The sequence below is a fragment of the Pteropus medius genome, unplaced genomic scaffold (genome assembly GCF_902729225.1).
Source record: "Pteropus medius unplaced genomic scaffold, Ma_sr-lr_union100, whole genome shotgun sequence".
Taxonomy (NCBI): domain Eukaryota; kingdom Metazoa; phylum Chordata; class Mammalia; order Chiroptera; family Pteropodidae; genus Pteropus; species Pteropus medius.
In genome coordinates, this window is record NW_024351543.1 from 15858286 (window position 1) to 15873689 (window position 15404).

The 15404-nt window shown below is 40.7% G+C and overlaps 1 protein-coding gene across 1 annotated transcript in view; it reads right to left on the bottom strand.

Annotated features, from left to right (window-relative positions):
- The window catches only part of TGFBR2 (transforming growth factor beta receptor 2), an 81559-nt gene extending 67411 nt beyond the window's left edge, over positions 1–14148 (bottom strand). The window contains exon 1 of the mRNA XM_039843481.1: positions 13722–14148. Coding sequence (XP_039699415.1) covers positions 13722–13815 — 94 coding nt within the window. The 5' untranslated portion in view covers positions 13816–14148. The remainder of the gene's footprint in view (positions 1–13721) is intronic.
- Positions 14149–15404: the final 1256 nt, after the last annotated feature.

Below are 15404 nucleotides of genomic sequence, written 5' to 3' on the forward strand. Positions count from 1 at the left end.
TGGTTTCATCTTTCTGGGTCTCCATTTCCATATTATCTATAAAACAGGATAATTATATCCATTTCAGAGGGTTGTTTTTAAAATTAAACATGACGTGTAATAAAACTGTTTTATGGATAATAAAGTATTCTATTAACATATGGGATTATTAAAAATTATGATAAGCAGACATGGTCAATATGTTTTCTTCAAAGGTGCCAGACTAGACTTTGGTCACAGTGGTGCTCTTTCTCCCATAAGTCTCAATAATAGTAAAGTTATTCAAATCACTTCTCTTTTCTGTTTTCCTGGCACTAGTTTCTATCTGCCTGGACAAGTAGGCAAACGGCTATTTTTACAATGTTCGTTGTGCTTTTACTATTCATTGGACATCTATTTTAACAACAAAAGATATTTTATATATCTCCAAGAGATATGCACGAAAAGGGGCTGTGGGCAGAATTGTTCATTAAAATCAGGACCTTCTACTGCAGCCTGGGTCACTGCTGACAAGGGGCACACGAGTGGCTGCTATCAACCAACACAATCATCGACTACCCTCTCTGGTCCCTTCTTTTTCATATAAATTCAAGACACTTCAGTTTAGAGAACAAGAGGCAGATCTGCCTCCATGATTGTCTTGTGTATCACGGGATGATGATTCAAGAGGACTGACACCGATTCAGTCAGACTTTCCCAAGGTTTTCAAGAGCTCGCTCTAAAGATTCTCTTTAACATTAATTTTATTAAAGTATTGATCATAATCAGAATAGTACATTGTATCAAAGGTTCAGAATTGTTGAGGGCTTCCTTTCCCAGAACTTAAAGATGAATGCCTGCATAAAGACAGATATACAGAAGAACAAAACTGTCTTGTCTGGCAGAACACAAGTAATACAAATGTCTATCATCTAGTCAATTGCTTCTATATAAAAGAAGTTATACCTTGAGGAGTAGCAAAGCCAATAAGCTTGAAGTAGGTTTTATTGTAGTTCCAACAGTTATTCAAGAAGTGAACATTGAACTGTTAAGAAACTAGATTCCCTCCTGTGCCCTGAAGACATCATAAGCATCTCATTAATAAATTGATAACAGGAAACACTCTGTGTTTGACAAAATGCTTTGCACAGTGCTGAAGAAATACAAGTGGTTATATAATTGCCACAAACATCCTCACCAACATCATCATAGAAATCTTGGAAGAGAATTGTTTTCAGCAGTTTGAAAGCTTACCAGTAGTACATCAAATTGAAAGTATTCTATCTCAACCATCCAATAAGTGCCCCAGGAAATATTAAGATATAAAATTCTTATTTCATCTTTTCTCCCCTAGAAAGAGGAGGTAAGGTATTGCTAGTCCACATCTAAGTAATGTTGTGAAGTCAACAGTAGCTCCAGAACTTCCATAGAGGGGAGGCTGGAAGAGAAGCTAGTCTGGAAGCTGTGCTGGCATAGGAAGCACACTACCATTGTTTTCTAGCCTGCATGTTCATTTAGGGTGGCTTTACAGGGAGCTGATGGAGTTGAGATGGAATTAGGGGCTGAAGACCTTTAAGATCTTCCATGGAGACCCATTCCTACTAAGTACCCATCTAAGAAAGCCTTTGTATTTAAAGCTCCTTAGCATGTGCCTTTTTAGCAGGACTTCCCAAAAAGTACAACCGGAAGTCATCTTTGCAGTATGGGATGTTGGCCCTCAGGCATATAGAAGGGTGTCTTCAGGCATTCTCTATGCTCCAAGACTTCTTCATTCAACTGCCCCTTCTCAACCATCATGACAATAGGAGATAACCTATGATTCATAAAAATGAAAGGCAGGAGTGGCAAAAAACTGTTCTGAGTCAGACGGTATGATTTACTTTATGACTTTTTCTGGCCTCTCCAGTCATAACACGTTGATCCCTCTATAAAAGATTCACACACGAGGAGATAAATGAATCAAAGGCAGCCTGTGATGGATGGAAAAACAACAGCCCTTAACACCCATAGACTGCAGCTCCCCCAGGAAACCTCCTTTGTAAAGTGCAACTTACACACATCAGATCGCTTGAAACTTCTCACAAGCCCATGTTCTCTCCAACAATACTGTAGGTGGCTATAAACAGCACAGCCATTAACGACACACTTGGCAGTGAAAAGGTAAGCTGTGTAGGGCAAGTGCGCGTGCACGTGTGTGTGTGTATGTGTGTGTGTGCCCTATCACCCCATCTTGGATTTACAAGCAGTTTGCCCCTGGCCTTTAAAAATGATGGATTCAAACAGCAACAACATTTTATTGAGAATGTGTGCTGAGTGCGGAGAAGCATAAGTCCTATCTCAAAGAGTTTTCATTCTAGGAAGACAGTTGGAACACACACACAGACAGCCACTGGTACCTCAGCAGCCAAGTTCACGTGAGCGAGGAGCAAGGCCTGTTAGAGAGTCTGTGAAGAGGAGAAGGAAAATCTGACCCAGGTAATAATAGAAGACCCAATAGAAGAAGCGACATTTGGCCAGGCATTATTTCAGAAGGTGGAGGTGTTGTCGGGTACAAGTAGAGAATTGAAAATCTGAGGGAGCAGAAGAGTCACAAGTTAGAACATTTGAAAGCTAAAAGATGTGAGGAAGCCTGGTTAGAGTGGAACCAGCGCCTGAGGCATGCACAGGGTAGAATGAGAGGTCGGAGAGAGGGTTGGCCTCCTTCATGCATGTAGTCATCAAACCATCCTGTGTCTCATCTGTATATCTTAGGAGCCAGGGATACCGATGCAAGCCTTGACCTCGAAGAGGAAGTGAGGGCCATGTAATCACGTGGATCCATGGAGAGGACCCGTGGAAGTTTTTCTACCAGAGATCACCTATTCAAAATGATGTGCATGGAGGTGGGGGGCGATATAGCTGATGGCAATGCATGTGTGTCAAAGAGATAAGGGACCAGGGGAGTCCGCAGGCGGATACTAATGAGATTCTTAGAGATGACAGAAAATAAGAGTTCAGACTTGCATTGTGGTAGCATAATGTAAGAGCAAAAATGAAACCAAATGGTTATGCATTTCGTGTAACTAGTTCCTGTTGTAAATAAATGTTTGATTAAGAGGTTCTAGGTATCGAGGTTTTAAAACTATTCTGATGAATAAGTTGAGATTTGATGCAACAGAGAGCAATATGAGATATAGGTTGCAATGGAAATTTTTTGTTTTTGTTGCGAAGAATAGTTCAGATAAAAAAAAAGTCAGAAAACAAAATTATTTGGAAAAATGAGAAAGCAGTTGTGAGAACTGGTTATTGTAACTGACAGGAACCTATAATTCTTAAAGACAAAAGTAATCTAGGTGCAAAAAACTGCCTTATGGTGAGTAAAATATAGAAGCCGATCAACAGAAAAGCCAATAATGATGTTCTCAGAACAGTCTAAAATAAATGTTGAGAGATTCAAGAAAAATTTAATGAGTCTGCACTGAGCAACAACCAAATAAGTTTCTTGAGACAAAAGAAGAGACTTTTTTCTTTTTAATGTTAAAGAGTAGAACTACTGCCTGGAAAACCTGACACTAATTCACAAATTTATTGGGTACATACTTGGTACACAGCAGAGTGCTACATATTTTAAGATATGCCACGGTACAAAAGCTCTGAATTAAGGCCTACAAATGTCAAGGAGGCCTGTGATTAAATGCCTAATGAGTAAACAAGATGAACACTGTGAGTTCAGCAGAGACACAGATCCCTGGGACCCACAGTTGGTGGTGGTCAAGGGACATTCAGTGGAGAAAAGAGCCATGAAGAAGGCTCTGGGGAAACAGGCTGGTTAAAAGTGACTTACTGACCTGCCATCAATGCATTCCCTCTTCTGCTAGCCTCAGTGCATTAATTACAACCACTTTAAAACGAATCTTGTAGCTTCGGAGGAGTCAAAACACTCTCATAAAACTAGGAGCTACTCTTCCTTGACGCCTTCCACAGTGACAGAAAGGAGCCTGATCTGATCCACTGAAGTCACTGCAGATCATCTGACTCCTCTGTGAAAAGTGTTTCCAAGAGACGTTTATCATAGCACAGGAAATATTAGTCAATAATATTGTAATAATTATGTATAGTGCCAGGTGGGTACTAGACTAACCTGGTAGATCACTTTATAAGTTATATAAATGTCTAAGCACTATGCTGTATACCTGAAACTAATATAAAATAATATTAAATGTCAATTATAATTGAAAATTTTAAAAAACAAAAAGGAAATAAATTTCGTAACTCTAAAAAAAAAAAAAGAAAAAAGTGCTTCCATGTTATTAGAGCAATGCTCCTCAAAACTCAATGCCCACGTGGATCATGTGAGGATCTCGTTGAAATGCATTTTTTTTTTTTTGCCTAATACTATAGGTTTTAGAGAATAAAACACAAACATGATATGTAGCGACAAGACACTCATTCAAAGCAATAGTTAGAAGATTCTTCCTCTCTGCTAACTGGTATCTACAGAACACTTCATACAGATGAAATTATGGGACTCACAGCTACTTCTCTGCCTAAAAAAGCAGTTTGCAAACTGCCAATCTGTGGCAAATTCTGTCTTTTCTGAGAATATTTTAAGAAGAGTGGCGAAGAAATCTTTGAAAGGCAACAGAAGACTAATTATATTCAGACAAGTTTCTTTTCTTTTCCCCCAAAATATAGAAGCTCCTTTAGGGCTTTCTTTTCCTAGACATAGCAAAGCATTTCATAATTCTCTGCCTTAGGAAAAACCTTCACAGACACTTTTACCAACTCAGAGGAAGGGGAGAATGAAAACACCATAATTAACCAACGAGAAATGGGATTACCACCAAAACCAAGGAAGCCTTTTCTTCAGCAAGGAGTGAGTGTTAGCTGAAGTAAACATGCTATTTAGTGAGGACATATGCTCAGGCACCTGTACCAGGCAACTTTCAAAATAACTCTGGTTTCTTTTTCTTTTTTTAACAGCAGTCATCCCCAACAAACTCCAAGTGGATGTTCGTGGTATTTGTTGGATCTGACCTCTTTTGACTTTTGTTGGCTTTCTATTTTGATTAGTTAATGATTATGTTTTCTAAGTCAACAATGGTTTCCTCTACTAACATACAAAATGAAACATCTCAATAGAAAAAGCAGAAAGTCTCACCTAGTCCAATTCTTATCACTGTTCATAGAAGAAAAATGAGACATAGTGGGAACAAAGGACTTAACCAGGTTATCCGGGCCCCTCGAATGCCAGGATAACATGCTTTGGTCTTCAGCAGCTGTCTCATAGGCAGAGTTTTAATTTCAAACAAAGGGTTAGTTAGATCTGTGTTACCTTTTACTCAAGATCAAGGTTTGTGATAATAACATATTTAGAGAAAAGGAGAAGAGGTATTTTTTATTTACTTTCTAAGCCAACAAGCAAATCCTACCATTAGGCCTAGAGTTAGGTCTTACGGAAACTGAAGTTTATATATTTCAGGAACACTCTTTAAGAAATAGAATACAAATATTAAGAATAGAAATTTAGGTATGAAAGTGATTTTTCAGAATTTAAAATGGTATCTTGCAAATTATAAAATTTTTTGAAAGCTGTAAATAATACAAATATAAAATTTGAAAGAAAACAAATATTTGTGTTAATTAACTACCTGATGTACCTCTGAAATATTTGTGGTACATTTTTTGCTTGCATACTTTTCATCACCTCTTCAAAGATATTTTGTAATATTCACTATAGAAAGAAAAGAAAATAATTCAATCTTTCCTCCAGAAGTGATCAGAATGTATAATTTATTCTTGAATAACTTGGAAAAGTTTCAGTTTCATCACTCATTATAAGTAATATCATATAAATGTTTTGGATTGCCTCTAAATTTGAGAAAACCTTTAGCAAGTTTCTTTTATATATGAACTATAACATTCAGGGCATTGCTAGATTTCTTAACTAGTCTTTAACTTGATGACACTCGTTAACCACATTGCCAGGGCCCCTCCCAGAGCCAAGAGATAATCCTGTACCAGGGAGAAGGCTTGAGTTAAGTTCCATTCACATGACGGTAAATTCACTTTGGCATTCCATATATATCCCCTACATGTTTATGCATCCTCGAATTCTCCCAGTTCCTCCAATAAAGCTCCTGTTTTGTTCAGAATACCTAAACTCCCTGATGGTGTAACTATTTCGTGATTCAGCCAAGATTATCACCAAATGTATACATTTCATTTTTTCATCAAAGAGATCAAAAGACCAGCGTATCTGACTGCTTTGAATATGAATCAAATTGTATTTTATTTAGCTAAAGGAATCGAATGGTGTAATATATGACAAATGCTAAATTAGCATTAGAAAAATATTGGATATTATTATTTCTCTTAATCCCTAGAGTTTCCCATCCATCACCCATGCTATAAAGGAGAGGTTGTTTATGTCAATTGAGGTGGTCTAGTTTCAGTATAGCATAACAATTAGAGTCTAGGTCCCCAAATCAGACCATTTTGGTTCCAGCCCCAGCAAAATCATTTGCTAATTTTGTGGCCTTCATTAAGTTTCCTAATCTCTAGAGAATGTATAATGAGAGTTATAAAATCTATCTCAGAGTTATTTTGAAGGTTAACTACTACAGATGAAGTTCTCGGCACGATCCGGGCAGCAGTAAGATCTGAGTACGTGGTAGCTACATACATCATTGGGAAACCATCCACGAAGGCTCATGAGAAAAGATAGGAACACCACTCAAAGGGAGCATGAGGCCAATTCCATCTCCCTGTGGAGAAAGGTTTTTACAGAGTTTTAGGATGACCTGTAGTCATCCACAAAGCAGCAGAGAGGGTTTCCTCCTAAGTCAATGGACTCTCCAAAGCTACTTAAACTAATAAAAATTCTCTGTGGTATATGATGAAAATAGGCACCTGGCCCCATATTTTTCTTCGAAGACTTTCATGTTTGTTCTGCCAAACACCTGGTTCTCTAAAATGCATAGTTTGCACAATCTTATACCTTTTAGAGTGCTTTTTACTTCTTTACGCTTTCCTAATATTCTTATTTTCTTTAAAGAAGCTTGGAAAAAAGGACATGGAATACTCAAATAAAATGTTTATAATAACAGAAGAAAACATCCAGATAAGCTTCACCTTGCCCTGGTGTTCCCGATACACAGAGGAAATGCAACAAAGGCACTGAGAAATCTTAAAAAAAAAAAAAACAAAAATGATGTGAAATAGAAATAGAACAAGTCAAATGAATTGAGTTAAAGTTTTTTTTTCAGGAAAATATACACTACAAAAAGCTGAATTTCCTAAAGGAAATACAGCACTGTGATTACAAACTCAGCTTTTTCATTAATGAGTAATCTCTACTCCATGGAAAATGTGATACAATCAATAAAAACTAAGTTTGTCCCTAACATCTCAGCAAAGGAATATTTTTGATTCCAGAGCCACCATTGACATTGGAAGGCCCAGGGGAAGAGGATATATGGAGATAAACACCACAGGTCAAAATACTGAAAGTTATAAATCAAGCTAAGAAACTGTTCAATAAAATAAATTTTATCCTTCCATTTTAACTGAAAAGTATGTCTTCATAATGTCTTGGAAGAAAGTACAACTTTAAAACTCTTGAACTACTCAAAGTCCCTCCCTGGGACTGGGTGTTGTGGGGAACTGTCCCAGTTTCTGCCTTCCTCTTGCTACTGCCCGTTCTATCACTCATCAAGTGGGACTCTGTGAGATGTGTACAGACACCCAAGTTTAACACACACTATACACTCCCCCCCACACACATATCTGTCCCTTAACCACCCTCAGGTGCACAGACTAGTGGCTGTAAAGGTCTTCAAAAAGATAGACCTAAGGGTCCAAGTAGGCTGTAAAAGCTGGTCCAGGACCATCCAGACAGAGAATTTGGGGTTCCCAGTTACTTGAAACATGATCTACGAAGGGAGGCAGAAGTGTGGACTCAGAGGCCGGGAATCAACTCCCCCGATGGACAGGGGCCTGATCAGAGAAGAATAAAAGCAATACCTTCTAAAGCCCAGGGCAGAGGTCCTTTTGCCCATATATTTCAGATGAGCTGAAAAAATTTGAGAGGATATAGCTCATCAGAAAAAAAGGAGGAAAAAGAAACACATGTCTTAAAAGAAGAGGCCTTTCCCAAATAAAATCTCACCAGTCATAGGCACTTGCCCTGAAGCTAAATCCATTCTAATGACCTATAGCTCCGCCTTGTAAACAAAACACAGATGCTAGGGAACCCTTAAGAGCCTAAGCAAGAGATCCTAAGTAGACTACATCCCAGGAGGCAGTTGCTCCACGTTGAGTGCCAACACCTAAAATGCTGATCATGGCAAGTAAAAGGCCAGATCTTTTTATGAAGAGAAGAATCTTAATCCACAAGTTTTCATATTAGTTGGGTCTTTGTTATATTGAATAAATTCTGCTCTTTCTGCCCTCACCAGCAGTTGTTTGAGGCCTGTACACAGATGCTGGTCCTATGTGTCTGGAATGGGGGCTTCACATTACACATCTTTGAAAATGGTGCATGTCCAACTGCTCTAAATAGTCCAACCCAGATCACCCACAGTGGGTCCCACCACCAAGATGCCATTATCAGACTAGGAACAGTAGAATTTCCTTGTGCAAAGAGACTCTATCTTATCTTGATTTTCTGTAGAACAAGGACAATCAGGAAGGAGACAGATCATGCAAGCAATGCAAATCATCATTGAATTGATGATATTAGATAGTAAGTTTCCCTTTTCTCAAATGTGATGTCCTTTTACCCCCTCCCTAACTTTCACCCCAACACACACATACACACAGATACATCATGAAAAAGAGCTTGCAAAGTGCAAGCAGGGCAAGCTTAGAACACACACAGGCCCAGTCACACCTCAAATGACCTTGGGCGGACTCTATCTTCCCCATTTATAAAATAATGATAATAAAACTTATCTTACAGGCTTCCTCTGAAGATTAAATTAGATAAGTAATGTCAAGGGGCTAGCTCAGAGTAGATTCTCAAAAGTTAGTTCTCTCTTCTCCCCACTTCTCCCTGAGATAAGCCAATTTGCCTGCTCAGTGTTACAAACTCTTCTGACATGCCAAGCAGACAATCATCATTATGTTGTCTCAGTCAGAAGCAACAAGTATCTGGGAGCAAAATATTATAAGAAAAATGGGGAATACCAAATGAGTGGTGAGTATTCTAGCTGCTAATACATATCTGCTAAGTCATTTCTACTGAAAATCATGAGTTAAAATTGCTGGATTAACCCTTGGAGGGCTGAAGCTAAGAAGGTGATACAGTTATGCTTTCATGTGGAAATTGGCTATATAATGCCGTGCTGTAGCCAGGAAGTACATTTCCTGTGCACCTTATTTTAAACCATTGTGGCGATTTGCATCAGACCTAAATAATACCCACACTGCTTGCTCTAGAGCAGACAGTGGCTGCTGCTGGAGCGCACTTCCCTTAGACCAACTCTGCTTCACTGCTTATAAACCAAAACATAAAACCCTGATGAAAAAAGAAACTTAAAAACTAAATTAAGATTTTAGCACTTCATTGTTAATGAAAGTCTCCTTTCGACAACCTTCTAGGTTAAAGGAGAGAGAGAGAGAAAGAGAGAGAATTCAGTATTTACTGCAAAATTTCTTTGGTGAAACGTTTTAAAAGTTTGCAATAGCTTTGAATGCCCTACACTAAAGCTAAAGGAGTTGGATGGAAACTTCTAGCAGCTTTCCATCATGTTTGTCAGAAATTGTAGTATCTTTTCCCCTAGTTCATCAGAATAAAAGTGCCAAATTGCCTACTTAGGTGAGAGCTGAAACTCTTCTCATTGAAACTATGATTTTACCATTCAGATCAAACTCCCAATAAACAGTGCCTGCCTGGTTGTTAAAATGCTAGACTCAGTCATACAACCTTCAGGAGGATAAATTGGAGGCTGAACTCAGCATTTCCTGAATGTTAAATGATGTTCCAGGCACTGCAGGAGACCTGGAGATAGAGAAATGAATAAGGCACACCACTTGCCTTTGAAAGAATTGAAGGCCTAACAGGCAAGGAAGTTACATAAAGATATAACTTGAGCTTACTATTGTTAACCATTGTTACAGGTAAAAGAGAGGCCTATCTTCAGAAGAGGACATTAGCTCCACCTGAGGCATTCAGAGCAGGTTTCCTTAAGAAGATAACACGAGTTAAGTCTTAAAAGATGAGAGAAAATTATCCAGGTAGCAGGTGTTCCAGACAGCACCGTGAACAAAGGCACAGGTACCGAAACTGCTCACAGCACCTGTATACAAGGTGATGAGCATGGACTGGGAAACTGTAACTCTTGGAGAGATGTGGAGCTGCAGAATCAGATGGGAGCCATGTCACTGAGGACCTTGTTAGGTCAGATTCAGGCAATAATAATAATGGAAGCTGATATTTACTGAGCATTTACTATGTGGCAGGCACTACGTTAAGCACTTTAGAGTATTTTTTTATTTAATCTTCACCAGAACTCCAGAATCCCCATATTACAAATGAGGGTACTGAAGGCTACAGAAGGAAAATCACTGGAACAGGCAACAAGGCCAGTAAATGGGAGGTGGGTTTGACAACCAGCATGGCCTGATTCCAAAACTCCTACTCTATACTCTTCTATCACCAAGCCTATCCTCAAAAGAAAGACTGGATGGATATATTGTGGCTACAGAATGGAGAATGGAGGTGGCCCAACTGCAGGCCTGTGACAAGGCAGGTATAGAAAAGAACAGGTCAATGAAAAACACGTGTTCGTAGGGACTGAAAGGAAACATTCTACTTGCACGCCCTCCGAGTGCATTCAACAGTAAAATGAACTTTTGACAAAGGGGTCTAGAAAATAAACTACCATGTACGATGATGCTCCCACGTACAGTGGGTTAAAATATGAATGTTCTCCTTGCCTTCGACACGCTCCCAAATGCTAAACTCAGTGAGGGCAAAGACCACGTCTATCTTATTCATTTGGGATAGTGTCTCCAGTCTGAGCCTCCTGCCTGGAGCAAGGAGCCACTATAAATACTGTTGAGAAGGAAGAATGAGTAATGGCCACTTTTTATAATGGCACCGAGGAAGTGTCATTCTTAATTGGAAAAATTGGGTTAAAAAATAAAGGAAAAATTTGAAAGTTGTGTTGATAACTGAGGATTGGTAAACTGAGGTGAAAAACATGTAGCAGCTATGTCAACCACACAGACAATAATGAGGACTCATCACTATGGGGTCCCATCTTGGAAAAAAAAGGTGAATCCAAAATGTGATGAGTTTTGTGTAAACCATAACTCATTAAAAATATGTTATTAAAGGAAGTGGCCTAGAGGTGAAAATGTGCTTTCTGGGAACAAAAGTGAATAGACCAAAGATCAAACTCTGGGCCTACTCATTTCTAGTCTCTGACCCTGACAAAATAAGCATATCCTTAACATGATTTTAGGAAAGAAGCTTATATCACTTTTACCAACATTTAGTTATCAACAAGAATCTTTATTAGGTATTCAAAAAGTTAAGTCACATGTTTCAGCTCTGAAGAGTTTTCAGACATTTAAAGTTTTCCTCAAAAGAATAATTACTTAATTCTGAGCATTTAGAAACAATGATTCTAATTCAGAAACAAAAAATTTTTAAAGTGTATTTCTTAGTGAAGTTCTTATACTGAAATATTTTGCCCACTTGTCAATCTACTAAACAGAAGATTTTGTTTTTTTTGTTTTGTTTTTTTTGGTGACCTACTAGGAGGCTGTAAATAATATCATTTCCTCATATCTTATCATGCATTAAAATATTTTGAAATATGTTTTGACAGTCTACCAATTATGTTAGAAAAATCCTGAAACCATTTACTCACATAGAAAATTAAAATGCAATCATGGAATTAGGTTTCTTGTCTTCATTTCATTATAGCTACTTTCGACCTTCAACTATCTTCGAAAATTTATTTCGAATACATACATGCTCAAAATGATTCCTTAGTTCAACCATTTTGAAACTTTCATTCCATAAAAGTATGAAATCTGTGGGTTTTGTAAACCTTTAAAAGGCCAAATAAAAAGCCACTAGGCTTTTAATTGTGTAAAAGTGTGTATGTAGATGAAATGAAACGGACTCATGAACTATTGAGTCTGGAATTTGCAAATCATAAATCTTATCCTTGTAAACAAAACCTAACAAAATCAGAGCCCACAAATTTCCTTCTTTCGTAATGTGAAACAAAAGTTTTAATGATTTTTAATGTACACAGAAAATTAAGGGTGCATTTAAAATATTTATTAGCAAAATATAACTGAGTTTTTAAGAGTCTGGGGTATAATCAGAGACAGTTGGACATTCTGGTACTGCAATGTAGCAAAACATTCAAGAATAAAACACTGGGATTTTATTAAACCATAGAACTCAAATTTGCGTTAGGAATTTTTTTTTTATTACAATAGTGCTTCCTCGTCATTCCATTAAAAACTTCCATCTCCATGCGACCTTCAATATGAAACGTAATTTTTTTAAGAAGTTCTCAACCACTTCAAATACTCTGGAATGTACCATTTAGAACCTGGAGCATATTTCTTCTAGATACACTTAAGGGTAAGTCTGCCTGAGGCCCTTGGTAAATCAAACATGTGCGTCAGAGTGATGCGTTTCATCTTAGATCTACGCATCTCCAAGGGCATCTCCAAGTCACCAAAGGGGCATAACATATTAAAGATGAAGGGCATGTAAACTTATTCAAAATGTAACCATGTCATTTTACAGATGAGGAAACCGAGGTGTCGAAAGCTCCAAATACTCACTTACCCAGGGTACAGCTGCAAATACTCAGTTATGTGGATCATAGCTGCGAAAATTCTAACTTTTAAAGTCTCAGGGGTTTGGTACTTTCCATAACATATCTTTAAGAACTCAGTTCGTGCATTTCCACCGCACCCCCCCTCCCCACACACCCCCACAAACACCTCTGGAGATAGAGAGATCAGGTGGGCAGCAGATTTATGATTTTAACCCTTCCATTTCCACCAAACGATAATTGCAGAGGACCATCAACTCCCAGAAGGCAGGATTGTCTTGCTCCAGGAAACACGTCCAGCACGCAGCCCCCAGCAGACACTTAGTAAACAATCCTCCGCCTCCACCTGACAATTCCCGCTCCCTAGTCCATCCGGGCCAAGCCTTCAGTGCAGTCAGATAACTTTCCTTTGGAAATCACTTCTTTTCTTTAAAGTTTTATCCAGTAACTCTGGGCCAAGAAGCCGGCCTGAGCGAATGCGTAGCCCTTATCAGGAGCTAAGATTGGAGTAACTGGCCACTTAAGGGGGTGGCTCGGCAAATCCCGGGTGGGCACGCAGCATCGCCACCGGCCGCGGTGGCCCCAGGTGTGCCCGCTGCTTTGGCAGCCTCGGCGGCTGCCGCTCCGGGCCGCTGTTCCCCTGCCTCCTTCAGATAACCAACTTCTCAAACTTCCCTTTCCGGGGGTGGGGGCGCGCCTCGAACGCGGCCAACACACAACGCCTTTCCTGCCCGCACAAAGCGGGCCAAACGCGCCTTGCGCCCCTTGCCACTTTAACTTTCCTTCTCTTTTGGAAGAAAAACTCGCACATCCCCGTGGCTAAGGGAGCAGCGCTGCGTGGGTGCCCGAGGGGAAACTTTCCCGTTTCCGCCCGGGCGCTGCGTTCCTGGGGCCGCCTGTCAAGCGCAGCGAAGGGGCTGGGAGCCCCGGGGACCCCAGGCGCCTCGCCAAGCCCGGCTGGGGGCCACTCACCCGACTTCTGAACGTGTGGCGGGATCGTGCTGGCGATGCGCGTCCAGAGGACGATGTGCAGCGGCCACAGGCCCCTGAGCAGCCCCCGACCCATGGCAGACCCCGATGCTCGTCATAGACCGAGCCCAGAGCGCAGCAGCCGGCGCCTTCCCAGACCCCTGGCTGCACCTCCACGCCGCGCCCTCTCGGGACCCCGCGCCCAGCCGGCCAGGCAGATGTGCGGGCCAGATGTGGCGCCGGCTCGGCAGCAAAGAGGGGGCTTGGAGGCCGGCGAGGCGCGGGGAGGCCCCCGGCGGCCGAGGGGAGCTGCGCAGGAGGCCGGCTCCTGCCCCGGGCGTGTGCGCGCGCGGGGTTGTCGTCGGTCCGGGCGCGCGAGTGACTCACTCAACTTCACCCGGCGCTGCGGGGGGAAACAGGAAACTCCTCGCCAACAGCTGGGCAGGACCTCTCACCGCCTGAGAGCCTTCTCCCTCTCCTCGCTTCCAGCCCTCGCTCTCTCGCGTAGCTGCCAATCATGTCTCCTAGACCAGCCCCTCCGAGGACTTTGGCAAACTTTCAGCTGCCCCTCTCCGCCCTCCGTTCCTTGCTCCCAGTATTTACTCCAGAGTAAGTGCACACGTTTCGTAACGTAGAAAGTGCATAAACTTTCCAAAGCACCTCGACGAAGCACCTTTCCCCTCCCCCCAACCTTCTTTGGCTTGTTCTAGGTGCTTTAAAAGCTGTGTTTTTTAACTACAATTCTCAGCCCAGGGAGTGGATGCTAAAATGGAATGAGTCTTTTTTTTTTTTCTAATAAAAAAAGCAAGTAAGTATTGCCTCATTAAACTTTCGTTTCACTTATGTATACATACACCGTTACATCGTGAAATGTTTTTCTTACTATAGGTGGAAGTCTTGAAGTTTTTTCCTCAAATAATGTGCATATTGATCACCTGAGAATCTTCCTAAAAAATACAGATTCTTATTCAGTACCTCGAGAATGTGGCATTTCTTTTGAGCTCTCGAGAGGTGGCTCCTATTTTGAACTGCCTTTTCCTGGGGCTGATTCAGTGAGGGATTGTAAATGATCAGCCATCACAGAGTGACGATGATGGGAAATGTTCTCTTCAGAATGGATCATGTATTGCAGAAAATGTAAAAATAAAAGTGATCTGAAAGTTAGCTGGATGCCAGGGTTTGCATTCCAATAGTGCCAGTGAGGAGAGAGAATGCATAGCTTCTCCTTTGCAAAAGGGAAAATTGAGCTGGACAAGATAAACTTTCAACTTTCCCTTCTTGCTAGGGTGACCGGATTTGCCCCACGCGATCCTGGTGTACATCTGTTTTGACGTTAATCATTACCCAACCAAGACGCATTCTCTTTTCCATGTGTCTTGCTTGGATAATGATGTGCTTACCCTACTTCTAGCTCTGAGACTTAGATTTTGTATAGCCCTCTGGTCAGGTGATCTTCCAGCAGGTTAAATAAGGAACTCCTTTATCTGAGACAAAGATTGTTTGCAGGGAGGCAGATGGCCAGGCTTACTGGAAATACTTGAAGGCAAATAGCCCTTTTGTAAACCCCAGCTCTTGACATCTTCACTGTCAATCTAGGATTTCATTTGCTTGATCCTGGCACCGTAAGTCTTGTCACTGTTGTTCCTCGCATCACTGAAGCTGACTCTGAATGTGTCTTTTAGGAAA